The following is a 24,677-nucleotide window of genomic DNA, read 5'->3' as shown; positions in this document are numbered from 1 at the left end:
CTTACCATTTGCAACAGCATGGATGGAAATGGAGAGCATTATGCTAAGTGAAATAAGCCAGTCAGAGAAAGATAAATATCACATGATCTCACTCATTTGTGACATATAATGAACAACATAAACTGATGAACAAAAATAGATCCGGAGACACAGAGGCATCAAACAGACCATCAAACTTCAGAGGGAAGGCAGGGGATGATGGGTAGGGGGGTGTGGAGAGGTAAAAGATCAGCCAAAGAACTTGTATGCATATAAGCATAACCAATGGACACAGACAATAGGGGGTGAATGCCTGGGCTGTGGGGCGTGGGCCGGCTGGGAGAGGACAATGAGTGGAAAAAGGGACATATGTATTACTTTCAACAATAAAGAATTAAAAAAAAGAAAACAAGACCCATGTATACACTGTCTTCAAGAGGCATACCTCAGAGTGCAAAATACACACAGAATAAAAGTAAAGGGATGGAAAAAATATTTCATGAAAATGGAAATGAAAAAACAGCTGGGGTAGCAATACTTATATCAGATAATATTGACTTTAATAGTCAAACAAAGTCTATAGTAGGAGACAAAGAAGGACACTATATAGTGAGAAAGGAAGCAATCCAACAAGGTGATACAATCATTGTGAACATTTATGCCCCCAGCAAAGGAGCACCTAAATATATAAAGCAAATCTTGATGTACATAAAGGGAGAGATTGAAAGTAATATACTCACAGTAGAGGATTTTAATACCCCACTGACAGCAATGGATTAATCATTCAGACAGAAAATCAACAAGGAAAGGGTAGCCATAAATGACACATTTTACCAGATGGACTTAATGGATAGCTTCAGAGCATTTCACCCCAAAGGTTGCAGCAGAATATACAACCTTTTCAAATCTACATGGAACTTTTCCTAGGAGAGACCATAGGTTAGGACATTAAAAACTCTCAATAAATTAAGAAGGTTGAAATCATATCAAGCATCTTTTCTAACCATAATGATAAAAAACTAAAAATCAATCACAAGAAGAAAACCGGAAAACACACAAAGACATGAAGGCCAAATAACATGTTATTAAACAATAAATGGGATAACAATGAGATCAAGGAAGAAATCAAAACATACCTTGCAACAAATGAAAATGTGAGCACAACAACCCAAAATCTGTGACACAGTGAAAGCAGCCCTATGAAGGAAAGTCATAGCTGTTATAGGTCTACCTCAAGAAACAAGAAAAAGTTCAAATAAACAATCTAACTTTACACTTAAAGAAACTAGAAAACAACAAAGCCTAAAGTGAGTAATAGAAAGGAAATAAAAAAGATCAGAGCAAATATAAACAAAATAGCCTTTAAAAAAGCAATACAAAGGATCAATGAAACGAAAAGCTGGTTCTTTGAAAAGATAAACAAGATTGACAGACCTTTATCCAAATTCATTAAGAAAAAAAGAGGCCTGGCCTGTTGGCTCAGTTGCTTGGAACATCATCCCATACACCAAAAGGTTGCTGGTTCAATTCCTGGTCAGGGCGCATACCTAGGTTGTAGGTCCAAACCCTAGTCTGGGAATGTATGAGAAGCAATTGATCAACATTTTCTCTCCCTCTCTCACTATCTCTATCTCTCGCTTTCTCTCTCTTTTCCTCCCCCTCCATCCCTTCTTCTTGAGTGAGGATTTTAAAAAAGGAAAAAAGAGAGACTACCCAAATAAATAAAATCAGAAATGAAAGAGAAATAATAACTGACCCCACAGAAATACAAACGATTGTAAGAAAATGTTATGAACAACACGCCAATAAATTGGATAATCTGGACAAAATGGATAAATTCCTCAAAACATACAATCTTCTACAACTGAATCAGTAAAAATAAGAAAATCTGAATAGATAGATTACAACTAATGAAATTAAAAGAGTCATAAAATAACTTCCAACAACAAAATGTCCTGGACCAGATGGCTTCACTGTTGACTTTTACCAAACATTCAAAGCACAACTAACCCAAGGCAGGTGTGGCTCAGCAGTTGAGCATCAACCCATAAACCAAGAGGTCACCTGCAGGCTCAATCCCCAGTAGGGGACATGCAGAAAGCAGCCGATCATTGCTGTTTCTCTATTATCAATGTTCCTATTTCTCAATCCCTCCCCTTCCTCTCTCTCTAAAAAAAATTAATATATATATATATATATATATATATATATATATAAATTAATGTACACGGAACTTTACATTATATTTAATGTACATGGAAATATATATATATATATATATATATATATATATATATATATATTTTTTTTTTTCCCAAAAAGAACAACTAACACCTATCCTTCTCAAACTATTCTAGGAAATTCAAGTAGAGTGAAGACTACCAGATTCATTTTATGAACTCAGCATTATCCTAATTCCAAAATAAGATAAAGACACTACAAAAAAAGAAAATTATAGGCCAATATTCCTGATGAACATAGATGATAAAGTCCTCAACAAAATATTTGCAAATCAGATCCAGCAGCACATTAAAAATATCATACACCACGATCAAGTGGGATTTGTTCCTGGGATGCAAGGTTGGCACAATATCTGCAAATCAATAAATGCGATACAGCACATAAACAAAATGAAGAATAAATATCACATGATCATATCAATAGATGCAGAAAAGACATTTGATAAAATCCACCCATTTATAATTTAAAAAACAAACAAACCTCTCAGCCAAGTGGGAATAGAGAGATCATACCTCAACATAATAAAGGCCATATATGACAAACCTACTGCCAACAGTATACTCAATGGGTCAAAACTAAAAGTATTCCCTTAAGATTGGGAATAAGACAAGGACAGCTGTACACTTTCACCACTCTTATTGAACATAGCACTGGACTTCCTAACCACAGCAATCAGAAATAAAATTTATATTTTATTTATATATCAGAAATTAATGAAATAGAAAATAAAGCCCTAGCTGATTTGGCTTAGTGGATGGAGTGTTGGCCTATGAACTGAAGGATCCCAGGTTTGATTCTGGTCAAGGGCACATGCCCAGTTGCAAACTCGGTCCCCAGTAGGGGGTGTGCAGGAGGCCAAGGATCAGTGACTCCCTTTCATCATTGATGTTCCCATCTCTCTCTATTCCTCTCTCTCTCTCTCTCTCTCTCTCTCTCTCTCTCTCTCTCTCTTTCTCTCTGAAATCAATAAAAAAAACAAACATTTTTTTTAAAGAAAGAAATAGAAAATAAAAAACCCAAAAGGATGGTAACTAACATCAAAAGTGATTTTTTAAAAATATATTTTTATTGATTTCAGAGAGGAAGAGAGAGGGATAGAGAGATAGAAACATCAATGATGAGAGAGAATCACTGATCGGCTGCCTCCTACATGCCCCGCAACCCAGGCATGTGCCCTTGGCCAGAATCGAACCTGGGACCCTTCAGTCCGCAGGCCGACGCTCTATCCACTAAGCTAAACCGGCTAGGGCTGTTTAGTTTTTTTAAATATAAAATTAAGACAAACTTGTGAATGAATAAAGGAAAACAATGTACAAATTTACAGTATTATGAATTAAAACGGGGAACCAATTACAAATACGGTAAGAACTTTTAAATTACAAAGGCCTTCCCGTATTAAATATTTAGTTGGTCTCCTGGAAATTTTTCTAAATATTTTTATGATTATGGCACTGCCTTAATGAGTATGTAATTCAATGAAGCACAATGTTAAACAGGATAACAAATGTGGAAGTGCTGAGCAAACCATAACGTGCCAAGAAATTCCACTAATTTCTATTATTTGTATTTATGAAACAGTGTGACCTGTTAAATCACTTTGCTATTTTCTATCTAAAGTAAAGACTGTTGAAGGGCTCAAAAATGATTATTTCAAATTCCCACACGTGTCTAAAGTATTTTTTTCTTTCTTTCCCTCTTGTTATGTACAGTACTTGTTATGAACTTGGTAAACTACAATGTTGTTAGAACAGCGGTTCTCAACCTGTGGGTCGCGACCCCTTTGGCGGTCGAACGACCCTTTCACAGGGGTCACCTAAGACCATCCTGCATATCAGATATTTACATTACCATCCATAACAGTAGCAACATTACAGTTATGAAGTAGCAATGAAAATAATTTTATGGTTGGGTCACAACCTGAGGAATTGTATTTAAAGGGCCAAAAGGTTGAGAACTACTGTGTTAGAGGAAATATAAGAAGTTGATTATTGATAAAATGGCAATGTTTCAAAGGGCTTTTGTTTGTCTAGTTAGAAAAATAAATGTAATTTGCAGGTTGATCATTTTGGGCTTGCAGAAAAAACGTTGAGTATTACTATAAACAAGAAAAAACTATACAATAAATTAGGAGTATGTCTTCACCCCATTTTAAGAAAGCAAATCTGCAGCACAAAGATCTCAAAAACTCTATTAAGATCAGAAACAGAACTGAAAACAGTGACCTAGCTATCAAAGTCATAATGTCCCTTTTGTGTCTCTCCTGGTTTTTTTGTTTGTTTGTTTGTTTTTCCAATACAAACACTTATCTAAACAACTTCTGTAATCAGTGATGTGTATAATGGAAAAACCCTCTTTGAAAGTCTTGCCATGTATAGGCTATATTAAAATATAATAAAAGAAATGGGATCTGATAAGGTTCCACTTTAAAAACAAATGCCCAGGAAGCACACGAGAAAAGGAAAGGCTTAAATCATACCCTGATGGCCACTGCTAACTCTAACATTGGACAAAAATATTTTCAAATTTTAAGATAATACTTCCAAATACCTGAATTTTAGTGTCTTCCTGTTGATCTGTCATTTCACAAGAAAATCTAGCTACCAAAAGCCAGTTCTAAAATATATAAAGTATTCTCATTTTTCCTTGGAATGAGATGAGATCTTCATTAAAAGATGTAGAATTTATAAGTTTGTCTTGAATTTAACAAAAATCCTCACCTTTTCCATGTTAGGAAGACATCATCAATTTTATCGGTTTACAGAAAGAAGAAATGCTATCTTATAATTGAAACTTTCTTCAGAAATGTCAGTGCAAGGAGACTTAGGGGTAAAATTTAAATTCTTAGAAACAATGAAAAATAATTTTCATTCACAACAAAAAATATAAAATTTGTACCACCTACCACAACTCTAGTTTACAGAATGCTTCTTCCAATCCTCAAACAGAGAGCTACATTCTGAGGATTAAAGATTATTTCCCAGAATGACCACTCCCACAGGAATGTGGAGATACAGGTTAGGCAGCCATCAGGAAGCTGGCTCTTTCTGCACATTGTTTAGCAGCCAAAAAGGATGCCAAGCTTCTGAAAAAGCAGCCAAAACAGATTCCTTTTTATGGTGTGATAGTATTTTGTTCAAAAAACTGTTCTCTTCTTTACAGGCAATGTCTCAGAGAGATAGGGGGTTCTAATCAATAAACCAGCTCCTGGCTGTGTATTTCACTCTCGGAAAGTAAAATCAGTCACTGAGAGTTCTGGAAACAACATGATCAAAGGCTGTAAAGAACTTTCATTTGTTGGCACCTTCTATTCCTGAATCTCTCTGAGATGAAACTTTAAAGCCAAGATCCCTATTCTTAGAATCACAACATCCCTAAGGTTGCCAAGAGTTTTGCTAGTCTATTTTCCTAAGGTACTTTTTTTTTTTCCATGAGTCTCATCAACAGCAACCTCTCCAATGTCTTGAAATAGATTTTAAACTTTGTGAGGCTTTCCTGTGTAATTCAGGTTCAAAATGTTTGTTCCTCTATAGGAATAAGTCTTGCTTAATCACTTTATTGTTCCTGGCCACATTTCTTAGTTTAAGACACTTTGTAACCGGAAAAGACACAATGGCACATAAACTAACATAACTTAATGTAGCAAACACCAAGAAGCAAAGATTAAAAGCCTAGATCCTTCAAGCACAGGTTACATAAGCAACAATAAATTAATGTTTCCACAAATATGATATTCCGATCATGTGAAAAAATGTAGAAAATGTGTTTTTAACTGCATTGAAGATATTTTTTACATGTGCTAATTAAGCCCATATCTAGTCTAAGACAGGAATTGGGTTCCTGACACCAAGCAACCATTTGACATTTAAGATAAAATCCTTGAGAGAGCCTCTCAGCCAAGAAGTTGGGTAGGCAGTGACATATCACCATCACCATCATCTTTGTTGCTATCATTATCACTATCAGCATCAAATATTCATGGCTTTGCTCTGCTGGAATACCCAATATATCCCAGAGGGTATACTCAATGGTAAATGTTTCCCATATGGCATCTCTCTTACTTTGAAATATACAAAATTTGTAATTTTTACATGTGATTTATTTAAAAAGAAATTTTTAATACAGTGAGACCATGTTTAATTTTAAGTATAGAAATATGAAATCTATGAAAGTTTGAAAAGCAGGTTCTCTGCACTATTTCATCTAACAACTTTTTATTCCTATTTAATAGAAATATGAGGGGACATTCTAAGTACTTCGGGAAAGTGTTTTCAAGTACTTATATCTATAATTTTATTAACTTGCCTATTTATTCAAGCTGTTTAAGAATGTGCTGTATTTGATTAGTCCATCTGAAATGTGTGCTCAAAAGTAATTTACAGTATTTCTTTAATTTTCTGAAATTTATATATATTTCCCCACTATATGTTAGTGATAATGTCATGATTTGATTATATACTTCTAGATTATAAGCTTTCTTTGACATATTCTCCCATTTATAACTATCATAGACAATAAATTGGATTGAAGGCAACTCAGTTCTTTGACAAAGCAGTGTGTTTGCAGCATCCTGAGCCCTTGCTTCTTTTTCAAATAAATGGACTAGCAGCCTCTCCTTCAAAGGCCAAAAGTCAACATAAGTCCACCATGCCTCTTCACCAAATAGAAGAAGAAATATATTTTATAATTTTCATGAGGGGAGAAAAGACATGAAAAGGCTACAATGCCAACGTTGGTTGCTGTGGAGGGGGCACATATCATGATCACAGACAGCACAATATTCTAAACTCCTCCTGGCTACCAGCTTGAGGGTGGCTGGGAGTGGGGTGGTAGTGTGAGGACAAGAAGAACTCACACAGACCACCCACTATCATGTGAATGATATTACTCAACATCTTAGAAGACTTGCAATTTAATTAGATGCCACTAGTATTTTCCAGTAATTTTTACATATTTGTCAGTAAACATACGACAGTCACCTACTATTTCACAAGCTACAATTAAAAAATTTAGGTGAATATAACAGTCTACCTCAAAATTACTCCCAGACAAATAAGTCAATTTTAAGAGTTCAATTCCTAGAAGACATGTTTTAACTAAACCCAATATTCAAAACAGTAGTTAAAGACTTTAGAATTGAATAAACAAGATGGCTGCCTCCTGGTCACTTTGAAGCTTGCCCTATGTTACTATTTTATGTTCATGAAATCAATTTAATAGGTGCCAAAAATAATTATACATGTATATATGTCCCTGGCTTTCAAAGAGTTTAGAGGATGTACATACATCTTTTATATGCCCTGATACAATACCTCTGAAAAGAGATACATTTTCTTAATTTTCTCCTTTTAGTTAGCAATTCCTTTAAAGATTCATGACTCAGTTCTGGCCAGGTGGCTCAGTTGGTTGTGGGTTCAATTCCTGGTCAGGGCACATATCTAAGTCATGGGTTCTATCCCTAGTTGGGGCATATACGGGAGGCAACCAATCAATTTTCTCTCTCTGTCTCTCTCCCTAACATATTCTCAGGTAAGGATTAAAATAAATAAATAAATAAAATATAAAAAGTCATGACTCAACATTAGGGAATATGTCTTAAAATGCAGTAATATTAAAGTAGATGTGTCGGGAAAAAAGGAGACATATGTAAAACTTTAGACAATAAAAAAATAAATAAAGTAGATGTGAGCTATCAACGTAACCTGTAAAAATTCTTATGAGTTTATTTGAGCCAAACTGATTAACAATTGCCAGAAAGCAAAAGTTCAATGGACTGAGAAAATGCTTCAAAGTATGACAGTTTTGCACCTTATTTAAATACCAGAGGCCTGGTGCATGGATTCGTGGTGGGGTCCCTTGGCCTGGCCTGTTAAGATTGCTGAAACTGGCTCTCTGACATCCCCCAGAAGGTCCCGGATTGAGAGAGGATGCAGGCCAGGCCGAGGGACGCCACTGGTGCATGATTGGGCCTGGGGAGGGACTGGAAGAGGGCTCCAGGTGTGCCTAGCCCATCTCGCTCAGTCCCAATCAGCCGGACCCCAGAGCAAGTTAACCTACATGTTGGAGCATCTGACCCCTGGTGGTCAGTGTGCATCATAGTGACTGGTCAAACGGTCAAATGGTTGGACACTTAGCATATTAGACTTTTATTATATAGGGCTAGAAGCCCGGTGCACAAAAATTTGTGCACTGACGGGGGGAGGGTCCCTCAGCCCAACCTGTGCCCTCTCACAGTCTGGGATCCCTCAGGAGATAACCACCTGCTGGCTTAGGCCTGCTCCCCTGGTGGCAGATGGCATGCCCAATCCCATGGTGTCTGCCCCGCCTCCCCCAGTTGCAGATGGCAGGCCCAGATCTAGAGCTGGGTCGGTGGCAGCTCAGATAGTGCAGCCGCCCGCCCCGCCTGCCTCGCCTCACACAGGACAGGCCCGGATCCCCCACTGGAGTGGGCGGCGGCTGGGGATCATGCTGCTGCCCGCCCTGCCCCACACATCACAGGCCAGGATCCCACACTGGAGCGGGCGGATGCTGGGGATCGCGCTGCTGCCTGCCCTGGCCGCACATGGCAGGCCCGGATCCCGCGCTGGGGCAGGCCGGCAGCTCAGGATCGCGCTGCCGCCTGCGCCGCCCGCCTCGCCCTGCACACCGCAGGCCAGGACATCGCATTGGCGTGGCCAGCGGCTGGGGATCGCGCTGCCGCCAGTCCCAGGCGGGGCGGCGCAGTGGGATTTGCCTTCAGTAAGCAAATTAGCCGCCATCTTTGTTGGTGGTTAATTTGCATATCATGCTACTTAGCCAATGGGAGACATAGTGAAGGTATGGTCCATTACCATGTTTGTCTATTATTAGATAGGATTACAATCGGAGGAGACATAAGAGGTTATATAAAATCCACTGGTGATAGATTAAAGAGGCAGGAGAAAGCAAAGCAAAACTTGGAAACCTCTGGGACTGGATAAAAATAAAAGGAATAAACACATAGTTAAAAGTTAACAACTAACATGATAACAATAATAATGAGGAGTTTTGTGGTCTCTGCACTGGTGGAAAATTGTGCCCCGAGAGGTCTGAAAAAGGAAATTACCTTAACATTCCAAAGGTATATTATCATTGATGCAAAAAGACAACAGACAGGCTCAGTTAAGGTAAAGACTGACCTTTGTGAAGGAAGACACTGGCCTAGCACTGACTACCCACCATGACTCACTTGTAGCTAGGAAGTTATAATTTCAGACCATCCTATGCCGTTATTTCAGGTCTGAGTTTGTAAGGCCCGCCCTGCGGGCCTCCTCTGAGCTTCTCAGTCTTAGTATGTGGCCCTTTTTTTGTCCATGGAGTAAAGAAAAACAAAACAAAATACAAATGACCTATATAAGTGAGAGAAAAGATAGAGGCAAGTAAGAAATTAAACAATTACAGACAGAAAATAACACTTAAAGAGTTGGATGCTTTAAGGTCCCATTGGTAGGGGCAAAAACAGAATATTATGGGCTAGCTTTGGTTATGGGAAATATTAATCATGCTCTGTTAACCATTACTGCCTTGTGTTATTAAAGAAAGGACATCCTGGCCTGGATAGGAGTTGTATGTCCCCAGGACCTGGGAGTCAACCTTGGGCCTGGGAATCAACCTTGGAACCATTCTCATTCAAGAACTGCCTATTATCATGGAAAAATTAACAACCATGTTGCCCCTGTGATCCCTACTTCCCCATGTAATCCTTGTCCTACCCTATATAAGCATCTGTTTTATGAGGGGCCCTGCTGCTCTCCCATACTGCCGGCAGTATTGGAATAAACGCTCATATATGATTCAACCCTGTTTCTGCTTAATTGGCTAAGTAGTGACAGGCAGCATGGACTCATTGATTGTCTGGTTACACCTTTACTTCTTTATCACTTTCAATTACCCAGGAATTCATCATAAAACTCTGTTTACCATATACCTACCATACATCTCCTCTTCAGCCATCATCAGTTTCAACGACTTTTCTCTGTTCTTGCCCTAAAGAATCTGAGAACCATATTCCAATATGTTCTTTCTACCATTCTACCTGAACTAGGCTCAACATTAAAATCATACCGGAACCAATTTTATTAATGTTTTTAAAGCATAATATAAATTTTGAAATTAGATTACCTATTGTTTGTAGAATTTTATACTTTCTATTATCCTAGAAGAAAAATGTCATTTATACCCAAAAGTTTCTCAGTGCATATGGACTTAATGCAAAGCTAAATCTATTTACAAACATGCAGAACTGTTAGAGGTGAAAATGTCACAGCAAAATGGGAATAGGTAAATAAAGTAACAGATCAATATTCCCTTGGGATATTTCCCCTATATGAATTGGGATTAGAGGACAGATGTTTTAGGGAGATGGTGAACCAAAATCTATAGACACCACTGTGCCAGCTCCATCAGGCAATTCCAAGGTAATTAACATTCTGCTATAGTCGAAATAGGTTCTTATGCAAGAAAACTCAAACTAGTTTCTAGTTAGATAAACCAGAAACCAGAAGAAATGAAAGTTCAATATGTAAGCTTCTAGATTATCCTAATAGGGTCTTCTTTAAGGAGAAAAAGAAACCCTAAAAAATATGAACAATAAAATGGCAATAAATATATTTATCAGCAACTGAATCTAAAAATCAAAATAAATGAACAAGCAAAACTTATAGATACAGAGGACATTTTGATGGCTGTTAGATGGGAAGAGGTTGGAAAGATGGGTGAAAAGGGTGAAGGGATTAAGAAGTACAAACTGGTCCTAACCGGTTTGGCTCAGTGGATGTAGCATCGGCCTGCGGACAGAAGGGTCCCAGGTTCGATTCCGGTCAGGGGCATGTACCTTGGTTGCAGGCACATTCCCAGTGGGGGGTGTGCAGGAGGCAGCTGAGTGATATTTCTCTCTCATCGATGTTTCTAACTCTCTATCCCTCTCCCTTCCTCTCTGTAAAAAATCAATAAAATATATTAAAAAAGAAAAAGAAGTACAAACTGGTTGTTACAGCTAATAACTATGTATGGTGTCAGATAGGTCAGGTTTATTGGGATGAAAACTTAGTAAGTTATGTGGGTGTACAACTGAAACTAATATAATATTATATGTCAACTGTAATTGAAAAATAAACGATTAAAAATATATAAATAAATAAATAAAAGTATAGGCTTTTGACATTTAAAAAATAAATTTTGGGGCAAAAAAACATGTTAAGTGGAAATTATTGGAAAACATTATGTACAACGTGACACTAATATTGTTTTTAAAGCACTAAACAATAGCACATATTATTTATGGAAACATGCATGCTATGTGGGAAAAGTACAAAATATATTTGGGAATAATACACACCAAGTAGGATAGCATTTACCTTTGGGGAAGGAAGAAGATGGGTAAGATTAAGGGCAGAATCTTGCCTGTATCTGATATTTGATTTCATTGAAAGGGTGAGAGGAAGAGACCAAGTCTTCATTTAAATAGTGATACACTTTTATACTCAGACCTGCCAATTTTATTCCTACTTTAAAGTAAAATTAGCTTTATTTGGTTATACAAAAATTAGTGATCCATAATCTATAAAAAAGACTGGGTACAAGTTATACCTTGATAAAGTTGACTTAATAAAAACTGGAGGCAGGCTCTTTCTATCCAGTGCCAAATCATGGGCATTTTTTGGGACAAGTGGTACAAGTGAAAGGAGTTTTTAGAGGTAAAATAGGCAGGTTTAGAAAATTTTAGGAATTAAAGGGTCCATGGAAAAAGCACAGGACTACAGAGCTGCAAAGGGTACATTTCCATAAGACACGGGAGCTGGAAGCCACAGAAGTTACATTTTCATAAGATAAGGGAACTGGGGGTAGCAAAAAGTACACATTTACAAACTAGAGGAAATAGGAGAATAACAAAGGAGAAGGAGGGAACCTCACGTATTTCACGTGAGACTTGAGCTCAGGAGTTGCTATAGTGACCAAATCAAAGGGGGATAGTGACCAATCAGAAGGGATATTGAGGCACAAAAAACCCTGCAGCCTTTATAAACCATGGAAAAAGGGACTTGGTGGGACTCTTTCCCCCTCCCCCCATGGGAGTCTGGGCTGTGGGACTCTTTTACCTCCCCACATGGGAGTCTGTGCTTGTTTCTCAATAAACTTCCACCTTTGCTATACCATCTTTCGTCCGCGGTTTCATTCTTTGACTCCACCAGACAAAGAGCCCGGGAACTATCCTGCCCAGAGAGACACCATGTGTTTCCAGTCCACATTTCCCATTTCACAAGCACCATAAGACCAGGAGCAAGAGAAAGCCCCACCATAAGAAACAAAAATATGACCTGGGACACCCTGCTGCCCACACTAAGATTGGCCCTTGCCCAAACACACAGTCCGTGTGTGGGGTGGTAACAAGAAGTATCAAACCTTGAGGCTGGATGTGGGCAAACTTCTCCTGGGGCTCAAGAGTAGTACTTACAAAACAAGGATTATTGATCTTCTCTATGATGCATCCAAGAATGAACTGGTCCATACCAACCCCCGAGTAAAGAACTGCATTGTGCTCATTGACAGCACACTGTACCTACAGTGGTATGAGTCCCAATAGGCACTGCCCTTGCACCACAAGAAGGGGGTCAAGCTGACTCCTGAGGAGGAAGAGATTTTAAACAAAAAATAACCAGAGAAAATTCAGAAGAAATACGATGAAAGGAAAAAAGTATGCCAAAATCAGCAGTCTTCCAGAGGAGCAGTTCCAGCAGGGCAAGCTTCTTGCAAGCATTGCTCCAAGACCAGGCCAACATGTCCAAGCAGATGGTTATGTGCTAGAGGGCAAAGAGTTGGAGTCCTATGTGAGGAAAATCAAGGCCCAGAAAGGCAAATAAATCCTCTTCCCTCCTACAGTAGCTCCTGTAATGAAGATGTTTATTCTTAAAAACAAAACAAAAACTGGTGACAAGATAAGAAACTCCAAATTTTTAAAAAATATATATATTTTATTGATTTTTTTACAGAGAGGAAGGGAGAGGGATAGAGAGTTAGAAACATCGATCAGCTGCCTCCTGCACACCCCCCACTGGGGATGAGCCTGCAACCAAGGTACATGCCCTTGACTGGAATCGAACCTGGGACCCTTCAGTCCTCAGGTCGATGCTCTATCCACTGAGCCAAACCAGTTAGGGCTAACCTCCAATTTTTTAAAAAAGCAATGAACTACTGGGAAGTTGCTATTAGAGTAGAATGAAGCCTTTTGTGTGTGTGATAATATAAAGATCCCAGGACCAATGGTATTAATGGAAGGGTGGGAGATTTGAAAAAAAATGACATTAATATCTGTTAAGTCAAAATTATTGCAAATGGTTATGTGCAGTGTGACATTTATGTATGTTTTAAAAGCACTAAATAATATCACATTGTTAAACTGGAATGGTGGGAACTTGAGCACCTATTTCATTATTTTCCATAAATTTGGAATATTTCATAATTTATATTTTTAAACTAAATTTTAAACAAGGAAAATAGACAGGGTAGAGTTAATAAAAATAGCTAATGTCCTTTCAGATTGGTGTTTCATTTCTTAGGATATATTCCTAGAAGTGGGATTACTGGGTCAAATGGGAGTTCCATTTTTAATTTTTTTAGGAAACTCCATACTGTTTTCTACAGTGGCTGCACCAGTCTGCATTCCCACCAGCAGTGCACAGGGTTCCCTTTTCTCCACATCCTCGCCAACACTTGTCATTTGTAGATTTGTTGATGGTAGCCATTCTGACAAGTGTGAGGTGATACCTCATTGTCATTTTAATTTGCATCTTTTGGATATTAGTGACTTTGAGCATTTTCTCATATGTCTCTTGACCTTCTGTATGTTCACAGCAGCACAATATACAATAGCTAAGATTTGGAAACAGCCCAAGTGCCCATCAGCAGATGAGTGGATAAAAAAGCTGCAGTACATTTACACAATGCAATACAATGCAGCAGTGTTTAAAAAGAAGGAACTCTTACCATTTGCATCAGCATGGATGGACCTGGAGAGCATTATGCTAAGTGAAATAAGCCAGTCAGAGAAAGATAAATAACACATGATCTCACTCATATGTGGAAACTACTGAATAAGATTCAGAGACATTGAAGCATAGAACAAACTGATGAATTTCAGAGGGAAGGTAGGGGTGGGTGGGGAGAGATTAACTGGGGAATTTATATGCATATATGCATAGTCCATAGACACAGACAATAGTGTGGTGAAGGCCTGGGAGGAGTGGGTATGGGGTAGAGGGGGTCAATGGGAAAATAAACACCAACAAAGGGGACTGCAAAGAGATCAGAGCCACAGAAGATCCCTAATTCCCGGTGGTCAACTCCCCCTCCCAAAAGAACCCAAAACATCCCACTAAAAAATTAACTGACATTATCTATCATAATTTAATGCCATACCTGGTTTATTGGGAATTTTGCATTTTAAAGCTTAGCATATTCGTTGCATAGCACAAACCTTGCTAATCAGGTGCTACCTTTTGCATAGGAAGATAGTGCAACTGACACCAGTGGAGTGAAGGCTATGTTCAGACTTGAACTTTGGAACCTTGTTTTTAGAATACAGATAGATTTGATAAAAAGAGCTCCCCTCTCTCATAATGGCCCAAATGTGAGTCAAGGATTTAGAAGACAAGGAGCCAAAATCTAGCCAAAGTCTAAAAATAGCTGCTTTTCTTAACTTCAGGGCTATTCAAGGGCATTCATATGTTACACTGTTTTGTCTATAATTAGAGCATCAATACAGACCACTGATCCATTCTCAGCAAACACTGAACTAATTTAATGGTCTATAAAGATAGCAAACTTTCTGTCTTGCTGGATTTGCTCACTGTTCCTTCTGAACTTTCTCAGGTGACCTAAAGTGAACAAGCTCAGTGAGTACCAGGTAGCAAATACAATGGTACCAAAATGCCCAAAGACCATCAAGGCCCCAATTTGTTCCAAACCTCATGTTCTTTTTTTACTTCCTTTCATCTTCCTCCTCCAAAATCTACATCAGTACCTGAAAACAATATACCAACAACCTTCCAAGCACAAAAGAGACTAAAAGTAGCCCAGCCAGTGTGACATAGTGGTTGAAAGTCATCCAACGCATCAAGAGGTCACCGGTTTGAGGACATATGTCTGGGTTGTGCTCAATTTCCGGTGGAGGGCATACAGGAGGCAGCCAATCGATGTTTCTCTCTCATTGATGTTTCTCTCTCTCTCACTCTCCTTTCCTGTCTTTCTAAAATCAATAAAAACATTTCTAAAAGAGACAAAAAGAGTGGGGGAGCAGAGGAGACTTGGTTGAAAAGTCTGTAAGGAGGAATCTCCAAAAGGTCGGGGGCCTTAGATGGGCCTTGCTGAAGGCGGCAGATCCTGCCATGACTTTTCCAAACAAGCTGAGCCCCTGGGTGTTTACCAGAATCTTTAGGTGCCCTTGCCTAAAGGACACTGCAGACACAAGATTACTTACCCTACTGATGGTAGCTAAAAGATACACTTTATCTCAAATTGCTGTTATAATAAAAGCCTGAAGAGGCAGGCGATTGAGGCTGTCCGGTTGCTTTAGCCAGGCAATCCCTTAGCTCTCTCTTTCACAGCAAACTTGTGTCAGAGTAAACATTCATCCATCACTCAGGGTCTGCTGGTCAGCCCCCGCAAAAAAGTAGAAACGATACCATATAAATTATTTTTAATAAGCAAAAACATCTTGTTATATTGACATTCAGAAAATTCTAGGACCAAAAACAGTATTAATGACACTACAAATGTATTATAGAAGATAGTTCTTAAATGATCTTTGTGTGATTTACTTCAAAGGGTGATCAGCAATTAAAAAGAGGGAAAAAACCTGATATAAATTAAAGCATATTTTTACTTGAATTTTACTACAACCTTTGTAGTTAACCTACCTCAGGTTTAAGTAAGTCAGCATCTGCAGATTAACGATGGCCTCAGGAATGACTCTGATACAATTATGATACAGATTAAGAATTTCCAGTGATACAAAGTGGCACAATTCCATTGGAACTTCAACCAGTCTGTTCTTAGATAAATCTACAAGAAAAAGAAAGAATATTTTGTCAATACATCTTCAACATAATCTAATACAATTTTATCAACTACCATACTTTTTCCTTAACATGTTTTAAAATAATCATTATAACCTACACTTAGATCACATTATCATTTTTTGCACCACTATTTGTATGATGTGTGATCTCCATTTATTAGCATATTAGCCCAAGATATACAATAAAACAAAAATATTTAGACAAAATGTCAGCAGAATAAATGGATGTGTCCCGAGCTTTGTCCTTGAGCAGATAGAATGAGCAACTAAATCGAGTAACATCCATCCTGAATTGGCAAAGTAGACACAGCTGATGAGACCATTGCAGAGGGTGCCTGGAGAACAGTAAAATCAGGGATCTGGGCTGGAGAGAACTGTGAGACCTTCAAGCCCAGAGGGTCAGAGGGAAACCGCATGGCACCAAGGCCCCGTCCCTTGGGACAAGCATAGCGTCTGACTGTGGAAAGTAGGTCCACAGGGCTGCTGGCGGCAGGGGATTCTAGGTCTTGGTCCACAGCCACGTGAGACTGAGCCCAGAGGGGGCGGCCTGGACGGCTGCCTAGGCCGCGCCGTGCCAGCGGGAGAGGGGCTCACAGAGGCGCAGATCTTTCCCCTCTGTGATCTTTGCTTTTGTTCACTGAACCTAGTTCATAGAACCTTTCAAATACAGACACTCACCCGTGGCTGAGGTACAGGTAGAGGTGCAGACTTGTGGAGTCTGGGGAGAGGCTGGGGAGAGGGGAGGGTTGGGGACAGGTGGCCACGAGTCCGGCGATGAGTCATACCTGATGTGCAGGACCTAAGCAGCCAATTTGTCCTGAAGAGATAGTCCCTCCCTGCAGTCTGCAGGCAACCAAGACTACATCCAAACTACACCTTGAGTGGCACAAAGGATACAAAAAAAAAAATCTAAATAGTCCCTGAGAGTCCACAGGGGCTGGCCTAAAGAGAGGCTTTCAGTCCCAGCAACAGGAAACTGAGAAGCAGCAGACAGTACAGAAGAGTGGGATCTTAATGGGTGGAAAGGAATGACAATTCACGTTTTTATTTTTATTTCATTTTATTTTATTAGTAGAGGCCCGGTGCACAAAATTTGTGCACTCGGTGGTGGGGGAGGGAAGGGTGCGTCCCTCAGCCCAGCCTGCACCCATTTGCAGTCCAGGACCCTTTGGGGGATATCCACCTGTTGACTTAGGCCCACTCCCCGGGGGATCAGGCCTAAGCTTGCAGTCAGACATCCTTCTGGCAGCCAGGGAGCCCTCGGGGGATGTCCGACTAAAGGCTTAGGCCCCCAAGGGTCGGGTCTAAACTGTTAGTTGGACATTCTTAGTGCTGCCACGGAGGTGGGAGAGGCTCCTGCCACCACCTCTGCACTGGCCAGCCATGAGCCAGCTTCTGGCTGAGTGGCACTACTCCTCGGTCTGACCTAAAACCCTAGAGATTAGTACTTCATTTTACAACTTTTTCTCAGTTTATAGGCAGCAGCAAACTCAGACCACACAGTCAGGTGTGCAAGAAATGTTGCTTTCTTTATTGTTTAGTAACCAAACCTAACTTCACCTTCAGCCCCCATTCTGCCAAGTGAAAAAACAAAAACAAAATATCATTTAACTTAGGTTCCCCACCCCGTTCTCTGGAGCTGTGCTTCCATGTCAGACAGTGTGTGTCGCAGGCAGAGGCGCCAGAGAACCGAGCAGGTCAGGACATCTGGGCCTCAGCCTTCTGTCTGGGCTGCCCCACCAGCTGCCCTTGGCCCTCCCCTCAGAGCTCAGTCCATGCTGATCCCTGGTATATTCTCCTCATCTGGGCCTTGAGCCTCTGGAGTTCAATGTGCTCTCTCCCTCCCTCCCTGCCACCTTCTCTCTCTCACACGAAGAGCTATTGGGCTTTCTGGGGTGAGGTCCTCTGACACCTCCTCAGCCCCGTTGCACGAACACCATCTTGGTGCGTTGGTCACGGCCACAAAGCTGTGTGGCTGCTCTCAGACCCTCCGGCTCCTGCTGCCTTAGGGAGTGACTCAGCGGGAGGGGAGGTCACAGTCCTTTTTACATGGCCGCCAACAAACACTCAGCGTTCCTTCCCTCTAGTTCTCCTTCTCCTCCTCACCCCAGTCCAGGCACGTCTATGTGCAGGGCAGGGGAGGGTGGGAGGCAGGCGTGTCTCTGACCCAGCACACAGGCTTCCAGATCCACTGCTCCCCCAGGAGGTCTCCCACGCTCTGGACCTCGACACCCAGAACCTGCCCCCTCTCAGCTGCAGGTCTTTGCCCGCAGTGCTCAAGTCTGTTTAGAGCAGTGGTTCTCAACCTTGGCTGCACATTAGAATCACCTGGGAATCTTTCTAAAATCCTGATTTCTGGGCCTCATCCTCCGGAAATTCTGTTTCTTTGTTATGGGGTAGAGCCACAACATTAGGAACAAAGAAACAGAATTTCCAGAGGATGAGGCCCAGAAATCAGGATTTTGAAAAGATTCCCAGGTGATTCTAATGTGCAGCCAAGGTTGAGAACCACTGGTTTAGAGGCTTGAAGTCAAGAAGTGCCTCTTTGTTCTCTGCTTTCTGGAGGCGGTCAGCGTGGAACATTCCTGCCTGGACTGGGGAGGGGGTCTCTGGGTATTAAGAATACCAGATGGGAAAGGCAGCACCCCCTCACCTCTAACCCCAGGACGTATCTTTAGAAGCAGAAGCCTCATCCTGTGCACGGGCCTGTGCTGGCTGCCTCAGTTTCTCAGAGACAACGAATTTGATGAACGTCTTTTCCCCACTGCAGTAGCTGCTTCATTTGTTAGTTCTCGCATTTTTCATTAGCTGCTAAATCGCCTCTGTGGCTGCAAACCTGTTGTGCCTGACTCAGCCAGTGGGGAGCTATGGGAGCTGTGCAGGGACAGGGGAAGGGGGAGGGGGGCCTGGCCTGCAGAGAGGGTCAGTGGTGCCTGCCCGGCTGTCTCAGAGGATGTGGCTTAGGTTAAGGTCCTGTCCTTTGGCGCCTTTGGAGGGGAAGCCGTGTCCTCCGCTCCCCACTTTGACTCAAGGGTGGAAGTTCTCCTTGCTCTCTGGCCTCATAACTCAGTGGATCATAGTGGGATGTGGCAGGCAGGCAGCTTCTGCAGCTGCACACAGGCACGGGCTGGTGGCTTCTGCAGCCACACACCGGAGCGGGCCTGCAACCCGGGACCGGATCAGGACACAGGCGGCGGCAGGCAGCTTTTGTGCCTGTACACAGGAGTGAGCAGGTGGCTTCTGTGGCTGCATATGCTGTGGGCAGGCGGCTTCAGAGGCTGCACATGGGCTCGGGCTGTCAGCTTCTGCTGCCGCACACGGGCGTGGGCAGGCGGCTTCTGGGGGGTCGGGGTTGCCGCCTGGCCTGCTCCCGGGCCCTCCTGCCCTCCGATCACCATGGCGATCTTGGGGCTGCAGGCCAGCCACCTGTCCCGGGAGTCCAGGGTTGCCACCTGGCCTGCGCCCCGCCCTCCCACCCTCCGATCGTGGGGCGCAGACCCTCCCGCCCTCCGATCACCATGGCGATCTCCGGCTGCAGGCCAGCCCCAGCCCCAGGAGTCTGGGGTTGCCGCCTGGCCTGCGCGCCAGCCCTCCTGCCCTCCGATTTCGGGGCACAGGCCCTCCCGCCCTCCCATCGCCATGGCAATCGCTCCATGCAGGCCAGCCGGCACCGCAAGGATGGTGATCACCAGCTGAAGGCGGCCTTTGCCCACCCCCCAGCTCTTGCCTGCCGCCTGGGTTGCCAATCACCATTCTTCAGTCCTTCCCCTTTCGCCTCCCAGCATTGCGGCTATGTATGCAAATTAACCACCATCTTGGCTGGCAGTTAATTTGCATATCGCCCTGATTAGCCAATGGGGAGGGTAGCGGTCGTATGGCTAATTACCATGTTTCTCTTTTATTAGATAGGATTATTTTGTTATATCTATTTCTTCTTTTTTCTTTATTTTCCTTTTTCTTTTTGTATTATTTGTTGGTCATTTTATTTTTTTATTTTATCTTATTTTTTAATTAATTTTTAAAATTTTATTATTATTATTACTTTCCTCTCTTTCTCTTTTTTCTTTTCCACTCACCCTTTATCTACTTCTATGGTGAACTGAGGTCCTCCCCATATTCATCCAATTCCTTAACCTTATTTTCTGTATATAAGATTCCGCCCCCACACTTTACTGGGTATTTGGTGTTTGCATGTTTTGGTTTATCTGTTTGTTCTCTGGAGTTTTCTCCATATATATATATATATATATATATATATATATATATATATATATATATATATTAGAGGCCCAGTGCATAAAAACCCCTCAGGGGATGACCACCTGCTGGCTTAGGCCCACTCTCCAGAGGATTGGGCCTAAGCTGGCAGTCAGACAACCCTCTGGCAGCCCAGGAGCCCTTGGGGGATGTCCACTTGCCAGTAGGGAACAGGCCTAAGCTGCAGTCAGACATCCTTAGCGCTGCTGAGGAAGTGGGAGAAGCTCCCACCACCATCGCTGTACTGGCAGCCATCAGCCTGGCTTGTGGCTGAGCAGAGCTCCCCCTGTGGGAGCACACAGACCACCAGGGGGCAGCTTCTGCATTAAGCTTCTGCTCCCTGGTGGTCAGTGTGTGTCATAATGACCAGTCATTCCCAGTTGTTCTGCTGTTAGGGTCAATTTTCATATTACCCCTTTATTATATAAAAATTTTTTTTCTTTTTTCATCCTTTTCCTTGTTTTTCTTTCCTCCCATACCATTTTTTCTCACTTTGATATCATTTGTGCTCTCTTTTCTCTCCCCTAATTCTTTTTCTCTGGTGGTCACTTAATATGGAGTTATTGGTGTTGTGAGTACATTTGTGTTTTGTTCCCTTTGTGTTGTGTCTTGTCAAGGTGAATTTTATCCTGTTTGGCTAATGTGGTAGAGAGCAAGCCACATAACCAGACACCTGGAGAGGAGACTCCATCCACAAATGGGTCAAGAACACTCCAGACCTAACTACAGAGGCAGGAAGAAGGCAGCAAAGTGGGAGGGAGTGTGAGGGAGGGAGGGAGCAAAAGAGGAGTATGTGGATGTGTGTGTGTGTGTGTGTCACAGTTAGATCCCGCAGGACCTTTGGGAGCAGTGTGACCGGGCTCGCCTAACCAGGCAGTATCTGCTACTGTTGCAAACAGTCGTGGAGTGGCCAGCTCTTCCTCAGAGGCCTTATCTTTTTGAAGGGGAGAGCTGCTGTGACTGGGAGCCCAAGCTCACCTCCACCCAGGGTGCCCTAGATTACACCCAGGACTCTTCAGTGACCCCTGTCAGGGACCTACTGCTACAGCTGTGGTCCCATGGTCACTGAGACTCCAGCCACCCAGGTCACTGGCTCCTGTGAGTTCTGAAACATGCTCCCATCTGACCAGCCCAACGCTTTAGCCCAGGCCACTGCAATCATGTAAGCAGCAGCCACATGAACAACCCTCCCCCGTCCAAGGAGCAGCAGCCACATGAGCAGCCTGCCACTGTCTGAAAAGCAGCCCCTCCGCGAGCAGCCCACCCTTGTCCAAGGAGCAGCACCCGCGCGAGCAGCACGCCCTTGTCCAAGGAGCAACAGCCACATGCAGCCTGTCCCCATCTGAGGAACAGCAGCCTCGTGAGCAGCCTGTCCTCTTATGAGGAGCAGCAGCTGCATGAGGAGCCTGCCCCCGCCAGCCAGCAGAGCCATCACTGCTGTGAGCAGCGCCTCCGAGAGGAGCCGCTGCCAACTGGGAAGCTACCACCGCAACCACCCATGGAGAAGCCGCTGCCCAAGGAGCAGCCCCTGTATGACTCAACACATAATTCCTTCAATGAGAGCAAAATTGGGGAGACAAAGAAACCCCCAAAAGAAAGACAAGGCAAAATCGCCAGAAAAGCAGAAAAGTGAAAAGGAGGCATGCAATATGTCAGAAAAAGAATTCAGAATAAGGGTCATAAAGCTCATAAACTGGATAGATGAAAAAAATCAACAACTTATGTAAGAATCAAGAAGAAATAAAGAGTGATGGACCTGCAATAAAAAACACCTTGGAAAGTTTTAACAGTGACTAGGAGAAGCAGAGGACTGAATTAGCGAATTAGAAGACAGGGAAGCAAAACACACTCAAACTGAACTGCAATTGGAGAAAAAAATGAAAAGACAGGAGGAGAACCTGTCTTTGGGACAAGATGAAACAAAGCAACATATGAATAATAGGGGTGCCAGAATGACAGGAAGAGGAACAAGGGTTAGAAAACCTATTTGAAGAAATAATGTCAGAAAACTTCCCTAATGTGGGGAAGAAAAAAGTCACACAAGCACAGAGAGTCCCAAACAAGATGAACCTAAAAAGACCCACACGAAAACACATTGTAATTATGATGGCTAATATTCAGGACAAAGAGAGAATCTTAAAGGCTGAAAGAGAGAGACGGAAAGTTACATACAAAAGATCTCCTATTAGATTATCAAATGATTTCTCAACAGAAACACATCAGGCCAGAAAAGAATGGAAGGAAATTTACAAAGTGATGCAAAGCAAGGGACTGAATCTAAAAATACTCTATCCAGCAGGACTATCATTCAAAACTGAAGGGGAAATAAGGAGCTGCACAGACAAAAAAAGGCTAAAGGAGTTTATCACTACCAAGGCAGCAATGCAAGAAATGCCAAAGGGACTGGTATAAAAAGAAGAAATAAAAAGTAAAGAAGGAACACAGTCACAAAAAATAAAAATGGCTACAAACAAGTACCTATCAATAATAACTTTAAACATAAACGGACTAAATCAAAAGACATCAAGTGGCTAAATGGATAAAAAAACATGACCCATATATATGCTGTCTATAAGAGATCCACCTCAGAACAAGGGACTCCCACAGACTGAAAGTGAAGGGATGGATAAATATCTTTCAGGCAAATGGGAATGAATAAAAAAAAGCTGGGGGAGAAACTAAGATGGCGGCATAGATAAACACCGGGAAATAGTCGCCTCCCACAACAATTGAAAATTAGCCCAAAGGACGGAGCAAACATCGTCCAAAACAACAGGAAGGCTGGCTGAGTGTAATTTCTACAACTAGAAGAAAAGAAAAGCACGCTGAGAGCCAGAGGAGCTGCGGAGGCTGAGTGCAGAGGTACGGCGGCGGCAGCGGCGGCGGCGGCGGCTCGCGCGCGCGGAAAGGGGGTGGCACCTGAGGACGCGGCTGTCTTTTTGAATCACAAGCTCCCGACTGCTCTGAAATCCGGTTCCGGGAAGTCTCTGGGGACCCAGGTCTCATACGGGGAGAGGCTGCTCTCTCAGGCGGCAGCGGGCGAACTTGGGGGCAGATTTCCCTCGGAGGTGCTTGCAGCCATTGCCGGGACACTGAGACGCGCGACTCCGGGTGCGGAGAATCAGCCATTGCCTCTTTCTACGCCCTTTGACTCCCTGAGACCCCGCCCCACCCGGGCTGCGGCAGAGGCTTTTGCATGTGAATGCCCCAGAACTTTGCAACCTGATAATTACCTAACTGCAGCCGGACCAGCCAGACCCGGAACTTCCAAGAGAAGGCCCAAGGCCCCGCAGCGGCTTGCATTGCTTCACAGCTGAGCCTCTTCATAGTTCCTGCTGTGTGGCCTCAGGCAGGGGCTGAATTAGCACCTCCTTAGATCCAGGAGCCACTGTACCCAGTGGTCAGAGGGGGTCCATTCTCCCACTTCAGACACAGCTGCTTCCCACAGCCAATTGGCCTGGAGGTCAATTCCTCCCAGTGATCCTACAACAAGCGAGGCACCAAGAGTGCACCAAGAGTGTCCACCCCAGGTAACTGGGGAGGCTGAGCCACTGGGCCCTACAGGACACCTGGCGCGCAGGCCACTCTATCAACACAGGGAAGCAGCCAAAATGCGGAGACAAAGAAACAGGTCACAATTGGCAGAAACGGAGGAGGCCAGACGACTGGATATAGAGTTCAAGGCCACGTTTATAAGGTTTGTCAAGAATTTTATGGAAACCGCCGATAAATTTAATGAATCCCTCAAGGAGTATGGTGAGACCATGGAGGTCATGAAAAAGGACCAATTAGAAATTATGCATACACTGACTGAAATAAAGAATACTTTACAGAGCTCCAACAGCAGACAAGAGGATCCCAAGAATCAAGTCAAAGATTTGAAATGCAAAGAAACAAAAAATACCCAACCGAAAAAGAAAAAAGAAAAGAGATTCAAAAAATATGAAGATAGTGTAAGGAACCTCTGGGACAACTTCAAGCGTACCAACATCAGAATTATAGGGGTACCAGAAGGAGAGAGAGGGCAAGATATTGAAAACCTTTTTGAAGAAATAATGACAGAAAACTTCCCCCACCTGGTGAAAGAAATGGACTTACAAGTCCAGGAAGC

General features: G+C 42.4%; 1 protein-coding gene and 1 pseudogene across 5 annotated transcripts in view; one reads left to right on the top strand and one right to left on the bottom strand.

Moving 5' to 3' along the window:
• LRCH1 (leucine rich repeats and calponin homology domain containing 1) overlaps window positions 1–24,677 on the bottom strand; it is a 259,404-nt gene that overhangs the window by 120,057 nt on the left and 114,670 nt on the right. For all 4 annotated transcript variants that reach the window (XM_081083014.1, XM_081083016.1, XM_081083013.1 and 1 more), the window contains exon 2: window positions 16,149–16,293. In XM_081083014.1, coding sequence (XP_080939140.1) covers window positions 16,149–16,293 — 145 coding nt within the window. The remainder of the gene's footprint in view (window positions 1–16,148; window positions 16,294–24,677) is intronic.
• Window positions 8,515–13,094, top strand: LOC308511888 (small ribosomal subunit protein eS8-like; annotated as a pseudogene). The gene is made up of 2 exons: window positions 8,515–8,955; window positions 12,498–13,094. The product of its transcript is annotated as a small ribosomal subunit protein eS8-like (transcript).

The sequence above is a fragment of the Myotis nattereri genome (genome assembly GCF_964212035.1).
Source record: "Myotis nattereri genome assembly, chromosome: 2".
Taxonomy (NCBI): Eukaryota; Metazoa; Chordata; class Mammalia; order Chiroptera; family Vespertilionidae; genus Myotis; species Myotis nattereri.
The sequence above is the reverse complement of the archived record's forward strand: the minus strand, read 5'-3'. Positions and strand labels throughout refer to the sequence as shown.